This window comes from Manacus vitellinus, unplaced genomic scaffold, assembly GCF_001715985.3.
Source record: "Manacus vitellinus isolate BGI_N305 unplaced genomic scaffold, ASM171598v3 scaffold_1_pilon, whole genome shotgun sequence".
Lineage (NCBI taxonomy): Eukaryota > Metazoa > Chordata > Aves > Passeriformes > Pipridae > Manacus > Manacus vitellinus.
The window spans coordinates 47,105,699-47,122,147 of record NW_021939396.1 but is presented as its reverse complement, the minus strand read 5'-3'; the positions used below and the strand labels follow the sequence as shown (position 1 = coordinate 47,122,147).

At 36.4% G+C, this 16,449-nt stretch overlaps 1 protein-coding gene across 1 annotated transcript in view; it reads left to right on the top strand.

Annotated features, from left to right (window-relative positions):
- Positions 1-16,449, top strand: part of MIB1 (mindbomb E3 ubiquitin protein ligase 1) — an 85,703-nt gene that overhangs the window by 61,605 nt on the left and 7,649 nt on the right. Inside the window, exons 16-21 of the mRNA XM_018075174.2 lie at positions 856-984; positions 6,017-6,198; positions 7,460-7,652; positions 9,704-9,782; positions 11,318-11,431; positions 12,569-12,669. Coding sequence (XP_017930663.1) covers positions 856-984; positions 6,017-6,198; positions 7,460-7,652; positions 9,704-9,782; positions 11,318-11,431; positions 12,569-12,669 — 798 coding nt within the window. The remainder of the gene's footprint in view (positions 1-855; positions 985-6,016; positions 6,199-7,459; positions 7,653-9,703; positions 9,783-11,317; positions 11,432-12,568; positions 12,670-16,449) is intronic.

The window sequence follows — 16,449 nt, the reverse complement described above, 5'->3', positions numbered from 1 at the left end:
AGTATCACAAGCTCAAAACTAAAGTTAAAATCTCAGCTCCTATCTGCAGGTTTCTGAATAGGAACAGTGATGGGGTTTAATTTTTAGGGTCAGTTGTTATTTATTTGTCAGCGTGTGTTGATTTGTATTGTTTCACAGCATATTTAAGAAAGTCCTGGTGCATTGAATTATGGAAAGGCTGTATTCAAAGGCAATAGGAATAGGAGGGCCTGTGCAGCCTTATGCTTGCTTTTGTGTCATGTGACCAGGAATGTGTGTCTAAAATTAGCCTTAGAGACAAGTCTTACAGTTCATTACTTTTCAAAGTGTTCTGAGATAGTTTTTAAGGGTGTCATTATGTCTCCTGCTGAATCAGGGTAAACCTAAGTACATGCCTAACTACATTGCTAATGGGAGAACACTGTAAATTAAGTTGTAAAGTTTAGCATGGTGTGAGAGTGGTGATTTTTGATTTACTTAATAGTAAAGAGTATATACATGTCTACAGTACTGCCCACTAGTTTTGTTTCTGATACATTGCTGTAATATGTTACATTGTAGACCTTGTTGAAAGAATTAAAGTCTTAGTGGAAAGAGTCCTTTAAAATTATGCCTTTTGTAGCACTCAGAGTGTAGGCAAGCTTTAGGCTTCTGCTGAAATCAGCTTGATATTGGGAACAGATAAATGCTTCAGTTGAGGGTTGAGCTTCAGGTATGAGAAATAAATTTAAATAAACTCAACTGTGAATTGTAGCAAGATAAAAAAGTAACCCTTTTGGACCTCCTAGAGCATCCTAAGCCATAATTTCCTGAAATTTGTTTTAAAAGGAATAAATTGCCTTTTTTTGTTTTAATTTGGGTTCTCTCTCGTTTCAGCTCTTGGTCCGTGCAGGTGCTAAGCTGGATATTCAGGATAAAGATGGGGATACTCCCCTGCACGAAGCCCTGAGACACCATACCCTGTCACAGCTCCGCCAACTCCAAGACATGCAAGATGTGGGCAAGGTAGATACTGCTTGGGAGCCATCAAAGAACACAGTAAATAAAACACATTTATTTATTCCTTTTTTTTTTTCTGTATATTTGTCTCTTTGTCTACTTTGTCTAGTTCTGTACTGTTGAACTGTATTTGGCAATATGAGTTTACATAGACATTCTGCTTTAAACTGCAGTGTAGGCAGAAATCACATTGTTATATGTGGCTTTTCACATGTAGTCATTATTTTTGTTACAGAAAAACAGGGTTATTTATTTCAAAAATATTTCTACAAATCTCTCTTCCATAGTGAACATGTATTATAGCTGCCAAAATCAAAAGTAGCTTTTTAGGAAAGAGAAATAAACAGTGTTACAGTACAGAATAAGACTGAAATAATTTTCTGTGATTCAGTGTCTTGCATGTCTTTATAGCCTTAATTGTTTACTTGCTTCTATAACTTTGTGAAAGTATATTCTGTTAGAACAAGGCCTTCTTAATTTTGTATGTTTGTTTTTATATATCTTTTTGACACACTCAAAAAGTTATGTGAACCCTATATGTAAAGGTGAAGTTTGTGGTTTACCTGAGAGGCAAAGGAGAAATAAAATTCTGGAGCAATTTGAATTGAGAAAAACAAGAATTTTTTTCTGTAGATATTAAAGATGCACAACATAACGGTAGGTCAGATCTGCTGAATCGTTAGTTACCAGTGTCATAATATTTTTTTCTAATTTTAGCTGACGGTGATGTTTTTGCATTTCATAAAGAAAATACAAATGCACCGAGTTCATTAAAAAGCCTTTGTTCAAAATAATAATTTCCCAGTACGACAAATGTTTTTCAAACTGATTACTTAATCTCACTGAAATACACTGGAATAAGCTTTGAAAGAAATGTAAAATGACTGGCATTTGTAGGAATACGCTTGTGCCCTTTTAAGCGAGAGGAGGAGAGCAATTACAACTCAGTTGTGTCCATGATCTATGGACTCTATGAAAGGTGCCCAGAATACCTTGTGTATATGAATTTAATTGTGAAAGGAACGAATGGGAGATGAATAGTTTTTTTTCAGATTCAGCATTTCATAAACTGGTTTCTCTGTTGCCCAGTCTCATTAGTGGCATCCACAATGAAAATAGAGTTGTTGTGTTAACGAGAAGTGGGGTTTTTTTCCATCATCTCTTTAAACATCACCTTGGGGGGGGATTTTATGTTTTAGATAATCAAGTTCTTTTTCTAGTTTCATTTGAGAATTATCTTTGGTTTAAACCAAAGGTGTTTTTTTTATTTCTATTAACGTAATAAGAAAAAAGGGACGGGAAAGATACCACAAGAAACAAAGAAAAAAATCCCCTCTTGATTGTATCTCTGATCACCTAAAAATGTTTTAATGTTCTTTAAAAAATCATGATTAGCCACTATCTCCTATATTAGCTTGATCAAACTGTTGGTCATTTTTTTGCACTTGTTTAATTGCAGAGAAGATTTTTCCCTTAACTAAAAAATTTGTGAGGTTTAAGTGACATGGAGAAGATATATGCCCTCAGAGAAGAGGTGAAAACTTGGTTATTTTAATTTTATGTGGCAACGTGTCACTGAAATATGAAAGATGGAGTAAAGCTTGAGTAAAATATACCTGTAAACTTTTTAAGATGGTCAAACTATCTTGAAATTGTCTTGTGAAAAATAGTAAATGAGAACCGTACCTAGACCTATTTATCTTTATTTAAATAAAGGTATTGTAAAAATTCTGTAAACTAGATTTGACCAGTAAACAGTTTTAAATATTAAACCACCTTTGGCCCAAAATTGTTTGTCAAAGACAGGATCTAAACTGTGCAAATGCGTGCAGGCATCTGGACCTCTAAAGCCATCCAAAGACACATTAGTAATTTGTCTTCTGTGGAATTGCAAATACAGGTGATAGATAATAAAGGATAAATGGGATTAATAATTTATTCTGGGAACCTGTAAGGTTTTCTTTTTGTAAATATGATAAATTGAAGGTTTGTTTTGGGAGGTTTTTTTATTATTCTTTATTAATTCCTTTAAGGGTTGGGAAGCATGTCAGATTTCGTTAGTCTATGTGGTAGCAAATCACCTATGTAAATATGTAGTACTTTTGACCTCATTTTTGCTTGGCTAAATTCTAATTAACTTTGGACTGCTGTCTTGAAGATTCCAACCTATTAAGACCTGTAAGGTACTTCTTTGTAGTATAGTACTTCAACAAATAATTATTCTATTTTAGTTTCAGTTGAAAAAACTGAGAAAGAAAAATTTCACTTGCAGGATTTTAGGGTTTTTTTGTATTTGATAAAGTTGATCAAACAGCAGCTTCATTGAAATTCTATAATTTTTTACTTTTTACCTTGACCACTATTTAAAATACAAACCAATATTTTTTACTGGTATCATGAACTTATTTGTAAGTGGAAATATATGGAACGAAATCTTCAACATTGATTTATTTTTTTTAGAGTTCCTTCTGTTGGAACAAGCTCCCCAGGGAAGTAGTCACAGCACTAAGCCTGCCACAGTTCAAGAAGTGTTTGAACAATGATCTCAGGCTCATGGTGTAATTCTTGGGGTTGTCTTGTGCAGGGCCAGGAATTGAACTTCCATGATCCTTGTGGATCTCCTCCAACTCAGGATATTCTATATTAAGTCCCCACCACTACAAAAAAAGTCATTTGAGTTCTTTATTACAGGTGCAGTGTTCCTTGGTCTAGGGTACTTTTTATCCTAAATAAATGTATTATTCCCAGGTGCATTTAATGTAATTTATTTTAATATAGATGTCTTTCAGACTTTTAAAATTCTTTTGCATGATGCCACTGCCTAAATCCTAACTTAAAACAAAAAAACTCTAATGGAAGGTGTTTACAGCTTCAAAGGTAGCTGAGTAACTACAATTACTTAGATGATATTTATGATATTTGTTGGATTACACAGAGACTTCTCCCTCAGAGGTAAATTGGCTGGAATTGGCCTGTGTTGATGCATTTCAGGGCTGGACCCTTCCAGAGGAGGCTTTCTACTGCTGTACTGTGCACTAAGACATAATGAGGCTCGTTTTTTTGTTCATGGATTTGTTTTGTGTTGTTCTCATTTTGCGTGCGTGAAAAGTTGCAGGTTCCTGAAAAGTGTCATGGGATGCAATATTGTCTTGGTGTTTTCAAATAGTATGGCATGCAGAGGCATTTTAGGACCCAAGGTTTTCTAGACTAATGTTGATGGCTGTTCCGTGATGACTACTCTGCCAACCTCGGAGCAAATCACTTTCACTGGGTGTTGTACTGCCTTGGCTGAATTATTGACGACGTGGTTCAGAGTACCTGGAGTGAAGCTAGATAAAATCTCTTCACTTCAGCCAGTGCTGTAATTGAAGTGCATAAAAATGGTCTGAATTTATAAACAAAAATTTTCTGTGATCTGAACACAGCAAAGGAATGCGTCTCCATAACTTATTGATTTTCCTGGTGTGAAGTCTTTCTAGCTGTACTGTTCTTACCTAATCATAAGGAAGAATGCAGGATGAGCATCTGGGAATTCATAAAGTGGCCTTCAAGAGTCTTGTAGCACCTCAGTGATACGTATTGATATAAGAGTTTTAGTTAGGGATAAGAGCTCTTAACTAAAAGGAATAAACATAAATTGCTTCCCTAGGAAACTGGGCGACTGTATGATGAGAAGGATAACCTTGCAATTATCAAGGCAGGGTAAAGACTTCTCATACAGTCTTCACATGCTGCAAGAAATTAACCCAAACCAACGCTTCTTCTTCATGAGTTACCTCTGAAGGATGGGATAAATATCTAGAGGGGTTTTGAAAACTGTTTTCTTCATAGTTCAGACTTCAAGATATGCAGCTGTTAGGGCTGGAGTGACAGGTATCTGGTATTTTAAGTTTATTCCTGTATGCTGTTCTGTCTAAAATAGCACTTCTAGTCCTCTAAATACTAAATGGTTGTTAATCCAGCCAAAATGACTTAATTTTTAGGGGGGCTTTTAGAAGACCAGCTACAGGGATAGATTGTACAAAATGAAAAATGGTGTCAAAAAGTGTACATCAGTCAGTTGGGCACTTAAATAATGGGAAAGAAGTGCATACAAAATCCTGCCTCTATCCTAGCATTGAAGCCTTTATAATTCCAGATTTCAGCACTTAAAGCTCCCAGAATTGGAGCTGTCCGAGCTATGCCAAAGCTGTTCCTTTGAATGTAGGGTGGTGTAGTTTGCTGAGGAATTCTTAGTGGTGCCAGCAGTTCTGGTTTTTTGTGTAGTCTGCATTATACTTAATGGATTTTATCTAATCAAGCTTTAATACAAAAAGATGTTGGGAGCAGGCCCAGAATGCTCTGGGGCGGGTGAATCCTCTTCTTGCTGGGCTATGGTAGTGAGCCTTCTCTCTTTGTCTAGATGGCCCTGTGAACTGTGTGTAATAGGTACAGTAATACAAAAATAAAGTACTAGCTGTAAAAGGGCAAAGTAACCTTATCTGATTAGGACAGGAAGGACAGTGTGTGAGTTTAAATCCATCTAGGCTGAGAAAGACTCAAATTCAGTTGCTTTCTTGGGCAGGTATGTTATCACTAGACTAAAAGTGTGTATTTATTTCTCTGCTCAGCTGTGTTTTCAGTCCAAATGTGGTGTTGTTGGCAGCATTTTGTCTGAACTCTGCAATTTCAGTGTACTGAAGTGTGTTCTGAATATACCCACTGGAACTTTGCCCTTTTACAGTACTTACACAGGACAGCCCCTTCACATGTGAGTATAGGTGTGCAGGATGCTTCAACAGTCAAACTATTCCTTGCTGAATTCTTATTCCTTGCTGAATTTTAGTTCCTTAAAGGAAAATTGAGTATAGCTGACTAAAAATTAAGCAATTGTACAATCGTTTTAATTTTAGTTCTAGAGATGCTTCCTTGAGCTAACAGGTTTATACATATATGTGTGTGTGTGCATGTGTTCATGTCAAATAGTTTTCCTTTAGCCAAACAATTCTTAACTGTATAGAGAGGCTTTCAAGTTGCTTATGTATTTGTTTTCTTTCAGTTAATAATGGGACTTGGCACTCAAGGAGCAGAGAAGAAGAGTGCAGCATCTATTGCCTGCTTCCTGGCAGCCAACGGAGCTGATCTCAGCATTCGTAACAAGAAGGGTCAATCTCCTCTCGATCTCTGCCCTGATCCGAGTCTCTGCAAAGCATTGGCTAAATGTCACAAAGAAAAAGTCAGGTTTGTATATTCATAAAATACAAGGTTTCCAAATCTCTGCTTTCTATAGATTAACTTACTTATTTAAAACACCGTGCCTTTATTAGCAATAGCATTAAAACATGCAAGCTATTTTATTTACTTTCAATTAATTCTTCATTTGCTGTGGTACATTGAATGCTATTTACAAATACATTAGTTGAAATTTACCCAAGTCTTACAGGACTTTCATGCATGTTAATATGGGAGGAGAATGGGAAGGTGACAATCTGCAGGTGAAGGTTTGTAGAGCTTCAGAAATAGCAGGGAGGGGGGGGACTCACTGGAAGAATAATTAGGCATTTTAACAGGTTGGCCTAGGAAGTTGTCAGATCTCCACACAAATCTCATACGAGTTTTAAAGGCTGAAATGGGTGAAGCCCAGTATAGCCTGGTATAAATTTAGTGTTGAAGATGCTTTGAGCAGGTGGCCTACTGAGTACCTGTCAACATGAACAATTGTATGATTCTGTAAAAAGAGTATAATGGAGTGGGTCTGATGTCTTTAGGAATTATGATTTCAGAGAAACGTCATGTTACCAAGTGTATGCAGTATGAGATGATTCAGCTTGTCCCGGTTGTGTTCCCCCCGTGATTTCTTAAACAATTCTCATCCTTAATTCCTGTATGGAAATCAAAACGGTACTTTCAAAATGTCACAAAGAGAGGCTGTTTTTATTGATGTTGTCCTGGTAAGGAGTAAGGTGCTTATATTCTCTTAGAGCCTTTCTGTCTGTGTCCATCTATCTCGGCCTCATCCCTTGGCTGTTCCCTCTCCGCCAGCTTTTACGGGCTGGTGAGGGCTGTGGGAGCGAGGCCCTCTGCTGGGGGAGCAGCAGCACAGCGCTCCGACCTCAACTCGCTGACCGAGCCTGGGCTCTGTCACTTGCTGGGCGTTGAAGCGTGTTCAGGGTGAAGGTGTTCAGCTGTGCGGTTCTGAATCTACAGGGCATGTCTCTATCAGTAAACTCTTAGGATGAGAGGGAAGGGCGTTTTACAGCTTTTTACGTACATGCTCACGACATGCTGTTCTGTGTCCAGTTTCTCTACGATGTCTTATCTGAGCATGTGACCTTGCACTCTGGTGTCCGCTGTTCATTTGGGAAAAGGCAGTTCAGATTGCTTTATGATGATACAGTGATGCCTGAATGCGTAGGAGTATATAAACAGCCAATTGATGTGCATTTTAAATTAATTTTTTTTTTTTAGTTCTTAAAAGTTTGACTGCAAGGTTTCTTTGTAGTGGTCAGGTTGGTTCCCGAAGTCCGTCTATGATCAACAATGATTCTGAAACCTTAGAAGAATGTATGGTGTGTTCAGACATGAAGAGAGATACACTGTTTGGCCCATGTGGACACATTGCCACTTGTTCTCTGTGCTCACCACGGGTGAAAAAATGCCTCATCTGTAAAGAACAAGTTCAGTCTAGGACAAAGGTAAAAACCTCCAAAATTCATTGGTTCTCTCTCTTTTTTAACGGAAAAGAAACAAAAATAGAGTGGTCCAGGAAATACATAATTTATTTTATGTGGTAGTTTGCCTTACATGTGTCTCACTGGATGGAATTAATTTTGCATTGTAGTGATATCTTGTCCCAACATTGTACATTGCTCTTTTGTGTTTCCCTGTACCTTTCCCTGCCTTGCAATGTTTTTATTGTTCAGGTCTTCAGAGTTCCTAATACAGTCACCTGAGGATACTTTATTGAAATAGATTATTTCCTTCCTCCACGGTATTTTTTTCTTCACGTTAAGATAAATCGCTACTTTTTCTGAAGTATAATTTCCCTCAGTAATACTCAATTCTTCTGAGTTCTTTTATTCCTTAGGGCTGCTTAAAAGATCATTTGCCTGTAAACTGAGTTAATTAATATGTGCTTGTTTTTGAAGATAATAATTACTTTCAGCTTTCACCTTTTCTTTCTTAGGAATCACAAGTTTCATTATGCTGTCTTTTTTCTTCAGAGTATCAACCAGTTGTGCCCTATTTTGGAGACCTAGTCTCAGTAGTTTTTATGAAAACCCAACTCTATTTTTAAATTTTTTTCCAAACATTTGACTAGTCTACTTCTGCACTATGTTAGGGGTTTTTTTTCTCTACTTCAGAGTAAATATAGGAGTTGTAAATATAAATTTGTATTGGTTTTACTATTCACTCTCCTATTCTTATTTCTTATACCATTCACTATTCTGTGCTGTGTATTTTCAAAATCCAAATGTTAACATAGCGGGAGCTCTTTTTTCTCTAGACTTCCTTTATAATCAGTGAAAGGGTTCTGTCACTGGGGGATTCGGAGCAGCAAAGTAAGGCTTTTACCTCTAGTCATCCATCTAAAGAAGCTAATCTATGGAAATCAGCTTTCCCAGGTGAAGGCTAACCTTTGTGGATAACCTTCCCGTCATTTCTTTTGCAGAATTAGGTTGAGAGTGTGGAATATCTGCTTAATATTTCTCTTCTATATAAAAACTTACAGCAATATCTGTAAAAAAGGCTAAGAAATTAATGACTCAGGCCAACAGTTCTCTACAGTTCTCTATGAACTGGAAGAAGTGGTCCAGGCTAGTATGAATGGAGTGGTATGTGATGTCTGTGGTCAAACTCTATATGCCCCATCCCTAGAAGTGTTCGAGGCCAGGTTGGATGGGGCCTTGAGCAACCTGCTCTAGTGAAAGGTGTCCCTACCCATGGTAGGTGGTTTGAAATGGGATGATCTTTAAGGTCCCTTTCAACCCAGACCATTCTGTGGTTGTATGGTATATACAAGTACTCACAATAAAGAGCTAGAGAAACCCTAATCCAGAATATACCAGTACCTTATAAGCGAATTTCATAGGATCGCAGAATGGTTTGGGTTGGAAGGGGCCTTTCAAGTTAGTCATCTAACTAATATCTAACACCCTGCAATGAGCAGAGACATCTTCAACTAGATCAGGTTGCTCAGAGCCCCATCCAACCTAACCTTGAATGTTTCTAGGGGCAGGGCATCTACCACCTCTCTGGGCAATCTCATTATAAAATATTTCTTTCTTCTATCTAGTCTAAATCAACTCTCTCTTAGTTTAAAACCATTACCGGTTGTCCTTCTGCAACAGGCCCCGCTAAAAAGTTTCTACCCATCTTGCTTATAAGCTCACTTTAAATACAGAAAGGCTGCAATAATGTCTCCCCAGAGACCTCTCTTCTCCAGACTGAATAACCCCAATTTAAGTATATATATATGATGGAACAAAGAACAAGAAAAAATAAAGAAATATATGCTGTCCTAACTGCTTCTCTGTGCCTGTCAGTGTACTGAATGTGTAAAAATTGCTAGAAAATATATCTTCTTAGAAGTTATCACACTGACTCATTAAAGTTAGATTCTGAGGTGCTGAATTGGTTTAAAAAAAACAAACTAGATAAAGCTTCTTGAAGTCCACGTGCCTTGCAAATTAATGTAGAGAGCAGGAGATAAACTTTTCTTGTATGTGTTTGTTGTTCTTTACAGATCGAAGAATGTGTAGTATGTTCAGACAAAAAGGCAGCGGTGCTTTTCCAGCCTTGTGGTCATATGTGTGCCTGTGAGAGTAAGTAACTTGACAGAAGCCCTTTTTGAAGTAGTCATGAAACAGAATATTTTTAATTGGATTGCTGAAAGGTCACCAGTAATCTGATGTCATGTCCAATTTCCTTGATAGCCTGGTGTGATGGTTAGAATTTTGACAGTATTTGACATGCTGGTAATAATTGGAGGACAAAGTGGAGATTTTCAAAAATTGAGGAAACAAGTGCTCTTCCATCTGAGTTATTTATTACAAAAACCTACTGTATATCATTAAAACTTCTGAAGTTATTAGAATTAATTTTGTTGCTTTTCTGCAGCTTTTTGGGGCATTCAGATGTGCAAATGGTGTTTTAAAAGAATACTTTAAATAAATATTTAGTATGCTTCGTTACTAATTTACAGATTTGCACAAGGGCTGTATTTTTCTCTAAAAGACACATCATATATCTTTGCAAAAAGCACCATTTGTGTTTCACTTTGATTTATCCTGTGTAGGAAAAAAATACCTAGGAGATTGCCAGAAATTTTCTGGTTTTGAGAATATGTGGATGAGAATGCAGCCATCACCTTGTCTCCAGGCATTTCAGGGCTTTGTTGAAGAGTGATTTGCCTGGAGAAGAGCAGTCCATATTGATGAGGACCTACATGAGAGGGAGGGTAATCATTCCCATGAGTAACTGCTTGCTTGGTCTTGCTAAAGAAGGCTGATTTCTTCCTCTGTTCTGGCTGAGGCAGCTGACGTCATTGACTGTAGTTACCCTGATCTGGCCTCTTTCACTGTCTGCAGTTGAAAGATGATGAGAAAAGTGGTTTTGATTTGTTTCCCAGAAAAGAGGACAACAAAAAGATTGATTGCTGTGGTGAAGGATTTCAGCAGTGCAATGCACATTACCAAGTCTAAGCTGTAACAGGGACAGCAAAAGGTTTAACAAATGCAGATGATTTCTTTCCAGATTTTTTTCTGGACATCTTGTTCAAACAGGATAATGGAGAGTCTCCAAATTTGTGTAGTTTATAAGACCCATTTTATTAATTTATAGTAACCTTTTGGCATTTATGAGACATAATAATTTGCCTTTTGTAGAAGAATTACAGCCTCATTTCTAGGATTATATCAAAAGATGTAGGTTTATTCTTCAGGGTAAGGAGCAGCACTTATTTGCCCCTGGACCATTAGGACAGTTAGTGAGATTCTTTGCTCTAAAGGAAAAAGTGGGTAGCAAGACATTCTTGGAAATTCCGATCTCAAATATGTGTAATTGTACTTTTTAACTTCAGCAGTTCTAGTGGAATAGACATCCATTTGGAGAAAGAGGAACCTGTTCACGTGTAATACTTTAAAAGGAGATAAAGGGAATAGATTTACTTTGAATCCCAAACAGGATGTTGTTTATATGTGTGATTTGCAGAAAGTTTGTGCAGAAAGTAGTTTTTTCTATTATAAGCATATGTTCAGTCATTGCTGTACAGTTACTGTGATTAGACAAGCTCACATATAGAAAAGAAGAAAAATTAAGTAGCAGGATTCAGAGTTGATTTATTTCTCTGTCCTACCAGATTGTGCAAGCTTGATGAAGAAGTGTGTACAGTGTCGGGCAGTGGTTGAGCGAAGAGTGCCTTTCATAATGTGCTGCGGAGGGAAAGGTACAGAAGATACCACTGATGATATTTGTGAGTGACTCCAAAGCCCATACTCTTTCATATTCCTCCACCAACTTCTTATTCTCATTCTTCTAAATGACCTAAATACTTTCTCTCCTTTCTAAAGTTCAATAATAACAATGTTAACCCAGGTATCCATTTGCTGTTTGCACTACTTTCTGCAGTGGCAGCAGCAGATGTAATAATAACACTGGTCATTATACTGGAGCATTGCTTCCAGCGTTCAGAGTAAGGCCGAGAGCATGTGGTAGCTTAGCCACTTGGTAATGTCTAATGAAGCAAAAGCTGTGAATTGTCTGTAATTGTGCAAATGAGCAAATAAATGTTTGGGTTTTTTTACTTCTGGAACTCTGAAAGCATGTTAAATGTTTTGCATCTAAATACAAGCAACTTTCCTGACAGAATGTAGAGTTTTACATCTCCTGCTTTGACTAGTTTTTAAATTTCTTGTGACTTCTTTGAATAATTTCTGTGGATTATGTGCATTTACTCTGTCTGTGTATGTGCATTTACTCTGTGGTATGCAGTATTTCAGTTGACTTTATGGGAATTGGAATATTACTTCGTTCTGGTCATAATGTTCCAAAATAGATAAATGTAAGAATAATCAGTAAAATCGTGTTTTCAATACACTGGGAATTTAAAATACTTTACAGTTTTTCTGCTTCTTATAGTAACATTGCTTCCTAGGTCAGTCAGGTATAAGAATATTAATCAGAGCTTGTTCAAAGTCTGAACAAATTACTTCCAAGACAGTTGTGCAGTTTTCAACACCAAAGTGAATCATCGGTGTAGATAAGTCTTTTCAGTGCTAAAGGATTTGACTTTTTTTTTTTTTTTTAAGCATATACCCCAAAAATTTTACTTCAGGAACTACTAGCAAATAAGAGCTCCAAGACCATTAAGGGACTACAAGTATCATTATTGTGGAAATATTTGTCAAAGAAGTGTTGCCACTAAATTCAAAGAAATTCTTTATTAACTGAGCTGCAGTGATGATGTAGTGAATTCAATTAGATTACCAAAGATATTTGACTAACATTATTTCAGATAATTAAAAAATTGTAGTTATGACACTGGAAGTAATTATTCCTGTTTCATTGGATTGCTGCATAATCATGTATCTTTATTTTCTTTACGTTACAGCAAGTGGAAACATTCCAGTTTTGCAGAAAGACAAAGACAATACTAATGTCAATGCAGATGTACAGAAGCTGCAGCAACAGTTACAAGACATCAAGGAACAGGTAAAAGTGCTGAATAAAAATTTTATGGACCACTAAACTAATTGGACAAGCCAATGCATCCTCTGTTATTTAAAGTAAGATGACGTGTTAAAGTGCATCAGCTCTTAAATTTTAGTTAAATGACCAATATTTTTTTGCATGATGTGGCTTGTATGTTCTCTATGTACAGGGTTAAAAACAAAAAAATCAAGTGACCAGGTTTGATAATCAGTCTGTTTAAAAGCATCTGTGTTGGTGTGATTAAAAAAGGGTGCTCTTGTCCAGTCAGTGTATTCTCTGCCTGTTTAGTGACCTGAGTGTGTAGGTACAGCAGAAGCTGTTTTCATGGAATGGTGGTAAAAGTAGATTTTTTTCACTGTTCTGTATCTACCTGCATCTTTACTTGTTTGTTCATTAGCTGTCTTTGAACAACAGCTGACAGTTACCTGCCATATGAGGGGTATGGTTCACATATTCTTCAAAAGATTGTGTAATTGCAAAGTTAAAACTTTGAAAGTACTATACAAAAAACTTGAATATTTGTAATTTAAATGTTATGATTTGTCATCTGTAATTATGTATAGTGTTTACAGGAGGAAATTTATACAGATTAACTACAGATTGTGTTGATTATTCGTTGGTTAAGTTACATGCAATTCAGAAACCTAATGGAAAAATTAATTTTCTACTGACCTATTTAAATGTGTTACATCTCTAAGTCTAGTTCCATTTGAAATGCTTAAAGTAGTTGTCTACATGCAGAACTTTGTTGTGTTAAATTACCGAATTGTTTCATTGCTTTTCCGTCTGTAGAAAAACTTGATTTTTAGATTTTTCACTAGTAAAGGACCTGGAGTATCTGATTATTGTATGAACTTACTCTCTTAGAACCCTAATAACGTGATTTTGGCTTCCCTATGTATAACAAAACTGGAAGAGACTTTTCATGGATACAGGAAACAGGAGTGTTCTAACTTGCTTTTTCCTCTTGTAAGGCTTACAGCAGTCAGTAATACTTCAGTGATGGCAGCATCACATCTCATCCTGGTAGTTGTGGCTTTCAGCTGTTCATGCATGTGAAAACTAAGGCTATAGTGCTTAGATTGCCAGTTTTACAGCCCATATCTCTAAATGCCTTAAATTTGGGAACTGATGTGCTCAGTGGAATGTCTGTGAAGAGCTGTTCCTGTCATATGGTGACTGGGCCAGCACCCCAGTAATAGAAATTTAAAACAGATTCCTGTGTAGCTTTTGTCTGTAAAAGAACATGCAGATGGAAAATTGTCATTTGAAAAATGCATGTCTGTCTTAACAGTAACACCTGGAATGTCTAGATATCTCTGACATCTTACATCTACTGTTTAGCTTCTGCTTTACTTTTTAGCATTGAATGGAAAGAATATGGTTACTTCTTTGGCATTTGAAAGGATATGTGTAAATGGTGCAGATGAATGTAGAAATGCAAGTAATCTATTTTCTTCAGATGTATGTTTTTCTGGTTAATTTTAGGAGTTTATAAAAGATTTCTCTTTGGGTATGCTAATACTCTTAGGCACAGGAAAAGAAAACTATATTACAGGTTTTTTTCTTGATTAGATGTGATCTCAGGTTTTTTTTCAGTTTTCCTTAGGTGCTCTTTTATTCTATACAATTTTGTCTTACTTTTGAGATTTGCTAGCCAGAAGCCAGAATTGTTCAATGCCTCTGACTAGAACGAGGTGGTTCTGGTCATTCTTGTGTGCATCTTGGCTTGAGACTCTTCCATATTTTCCTTAGTGTCTTTTCTGCTTAGTCTTGTGATCAGGCAAGTTGAATATCATATTTGTCAGTAGCAAGTTGGATTTGATAAAAATTCATCATGTCATTTTTTAAATTTGTGTTTAAAGTGATGCACAGCAGTCCACTATAACTGTGTATTCTTTTGATTTATGCTGTAACAATTCAGTGTTAAAATGATATTTTTCTACTTAAAATTAATTTGTTCTCTTTCAGCAGGTATAATCCTTTGTTTCAACTCATACCTTCAATGATAATCTAATATGTTAGTGCAGCAAGCTTTTAAAACCATTTCTGGTGGCAAGCAGAAGTGATGCTGATGTCAACAGAATCTCCCACATCTGATGACCACACCATTCTTCAGGGATTCCCTGAATGTGAACCCTTTTGACTGTAATTGCAATACCTTCACTCCATTTCATACATGATCATCATCATCTGTCTAATATCTTATGTATGTTCCTTCACCATACTTACATCACTTTCTTCCTCCTTAAAAATAAATTTATTTTGTCACTGTGCACCTGTATATTGTTGGAAAAACTGTTTTTAGTAAGGAGGAATTGATACTTCAAACAGTTTAAAACACCTTGTTAGTGGTAAAAATTTTTTTTGAATTGCAAAGCCAATTAAGGTGGCTATGAGCACTTTTTCAGAGTCCTTACCCAAAGAAGTAGTTCTCATTGAGAACAGGCATAATGCCTTTTTTATAGTCCTTTTTTATTTCTTTTTCTTCAAAAGATAGTAGTCAAATCTTTCATGTAGAGGCTTTTCTAACAAACTAGTAGTACAATAGAAACAGATACTGCGTATTCTGTAGAAGTACTTATAAACTCCTAGTTAAGTAAGAAATTCTCCTTGGAAGCTGGAAAGCTCAGTTATCTGGGCTTCTATCTCACTGGGAAACTGCTGAGCTAATCAAGAAAACCCTGTGTAGCAAACAGGAAGATTCACTGTCCTGCCAACTATGTTCTCCTACTGTGTAAAAGTAACTTAACATTTAAGTTAGTATCATGTTGAGAAATTAAACAGCTAATGTATTTTATATTCTCTGCTTTCATACTAAGCAGTAGAAATTGGGCAATTTGCTAATACTGCATGCAATTGCAGAAAATATCTGTAAGATGAACATGTTCGGATTTCTGTGCTTCACTGATTGAAACAGTTAAAAGTAATGGTGTTGAAACAGATTTTAATTTTTATTATTTCTGAGTCCCTTGATCAATGTTTTCATTTTTAAATGCTGTTGTGTCATTTGGAGAGAAACAGACCCTTTTAACTTTAGTAATTCTGACATTATATTTAGACACAAAGGCAGTTAGCTAAAACGTAAAGGCTACGAGTTGTTGGTTTTTTTCCCAAAAAGATAAGATTAGTGTTTGCTTTGTCAGTCCTTTGTCAAAGGACATCATGCCAATGCTGTCAGGTTATAGACACTTATCACAGAACAGCTCTGTGTTCATTGCCTTGGAAATAGCTGTTTCACTGATACTTGAAGTCTGTGAGTTACTGAAGGAAGAATACTCTTAATTGTCCTCTTGGGATGTGTAATGATTTGAACCAGGTTTTCCCCCTGGAGCAAAGTGACAGGGGGCTAGGACTAGAGAATTAGAATTTTGAGGATCTCAAACCATGACAGGATGTCAAGCTGGTGACTTAGTGTGAAAGGAAAAATGAGTGGGACTGATTGACAGACACTCAGTATTGGGCAAATTTTTTGTTTAAGAGTGTTTTGTTTTAGTACTGTGGAAATCTGGCAAAGCTGGAGAACACTCCCCCTTCAGGATTTTTTTAAACATAAATTGACATAAGGTTTTATACTCCTGCTACTCCATTATACTGGTATCCTGAAGATTAAAATAGGCATTTGGCCAGACTCCATGCCAATTTAAACTTTGTATAAGCAGAATGATGGTGATTTGGTTTTTTTTTGGTCTTCAACTAAGCTATGTACCTTAGGAAGTAATAAAGGCTAGAAGTGGCACTCAGTGCCATGGTTTAATTGACAAGGTACTGATAGGTCTT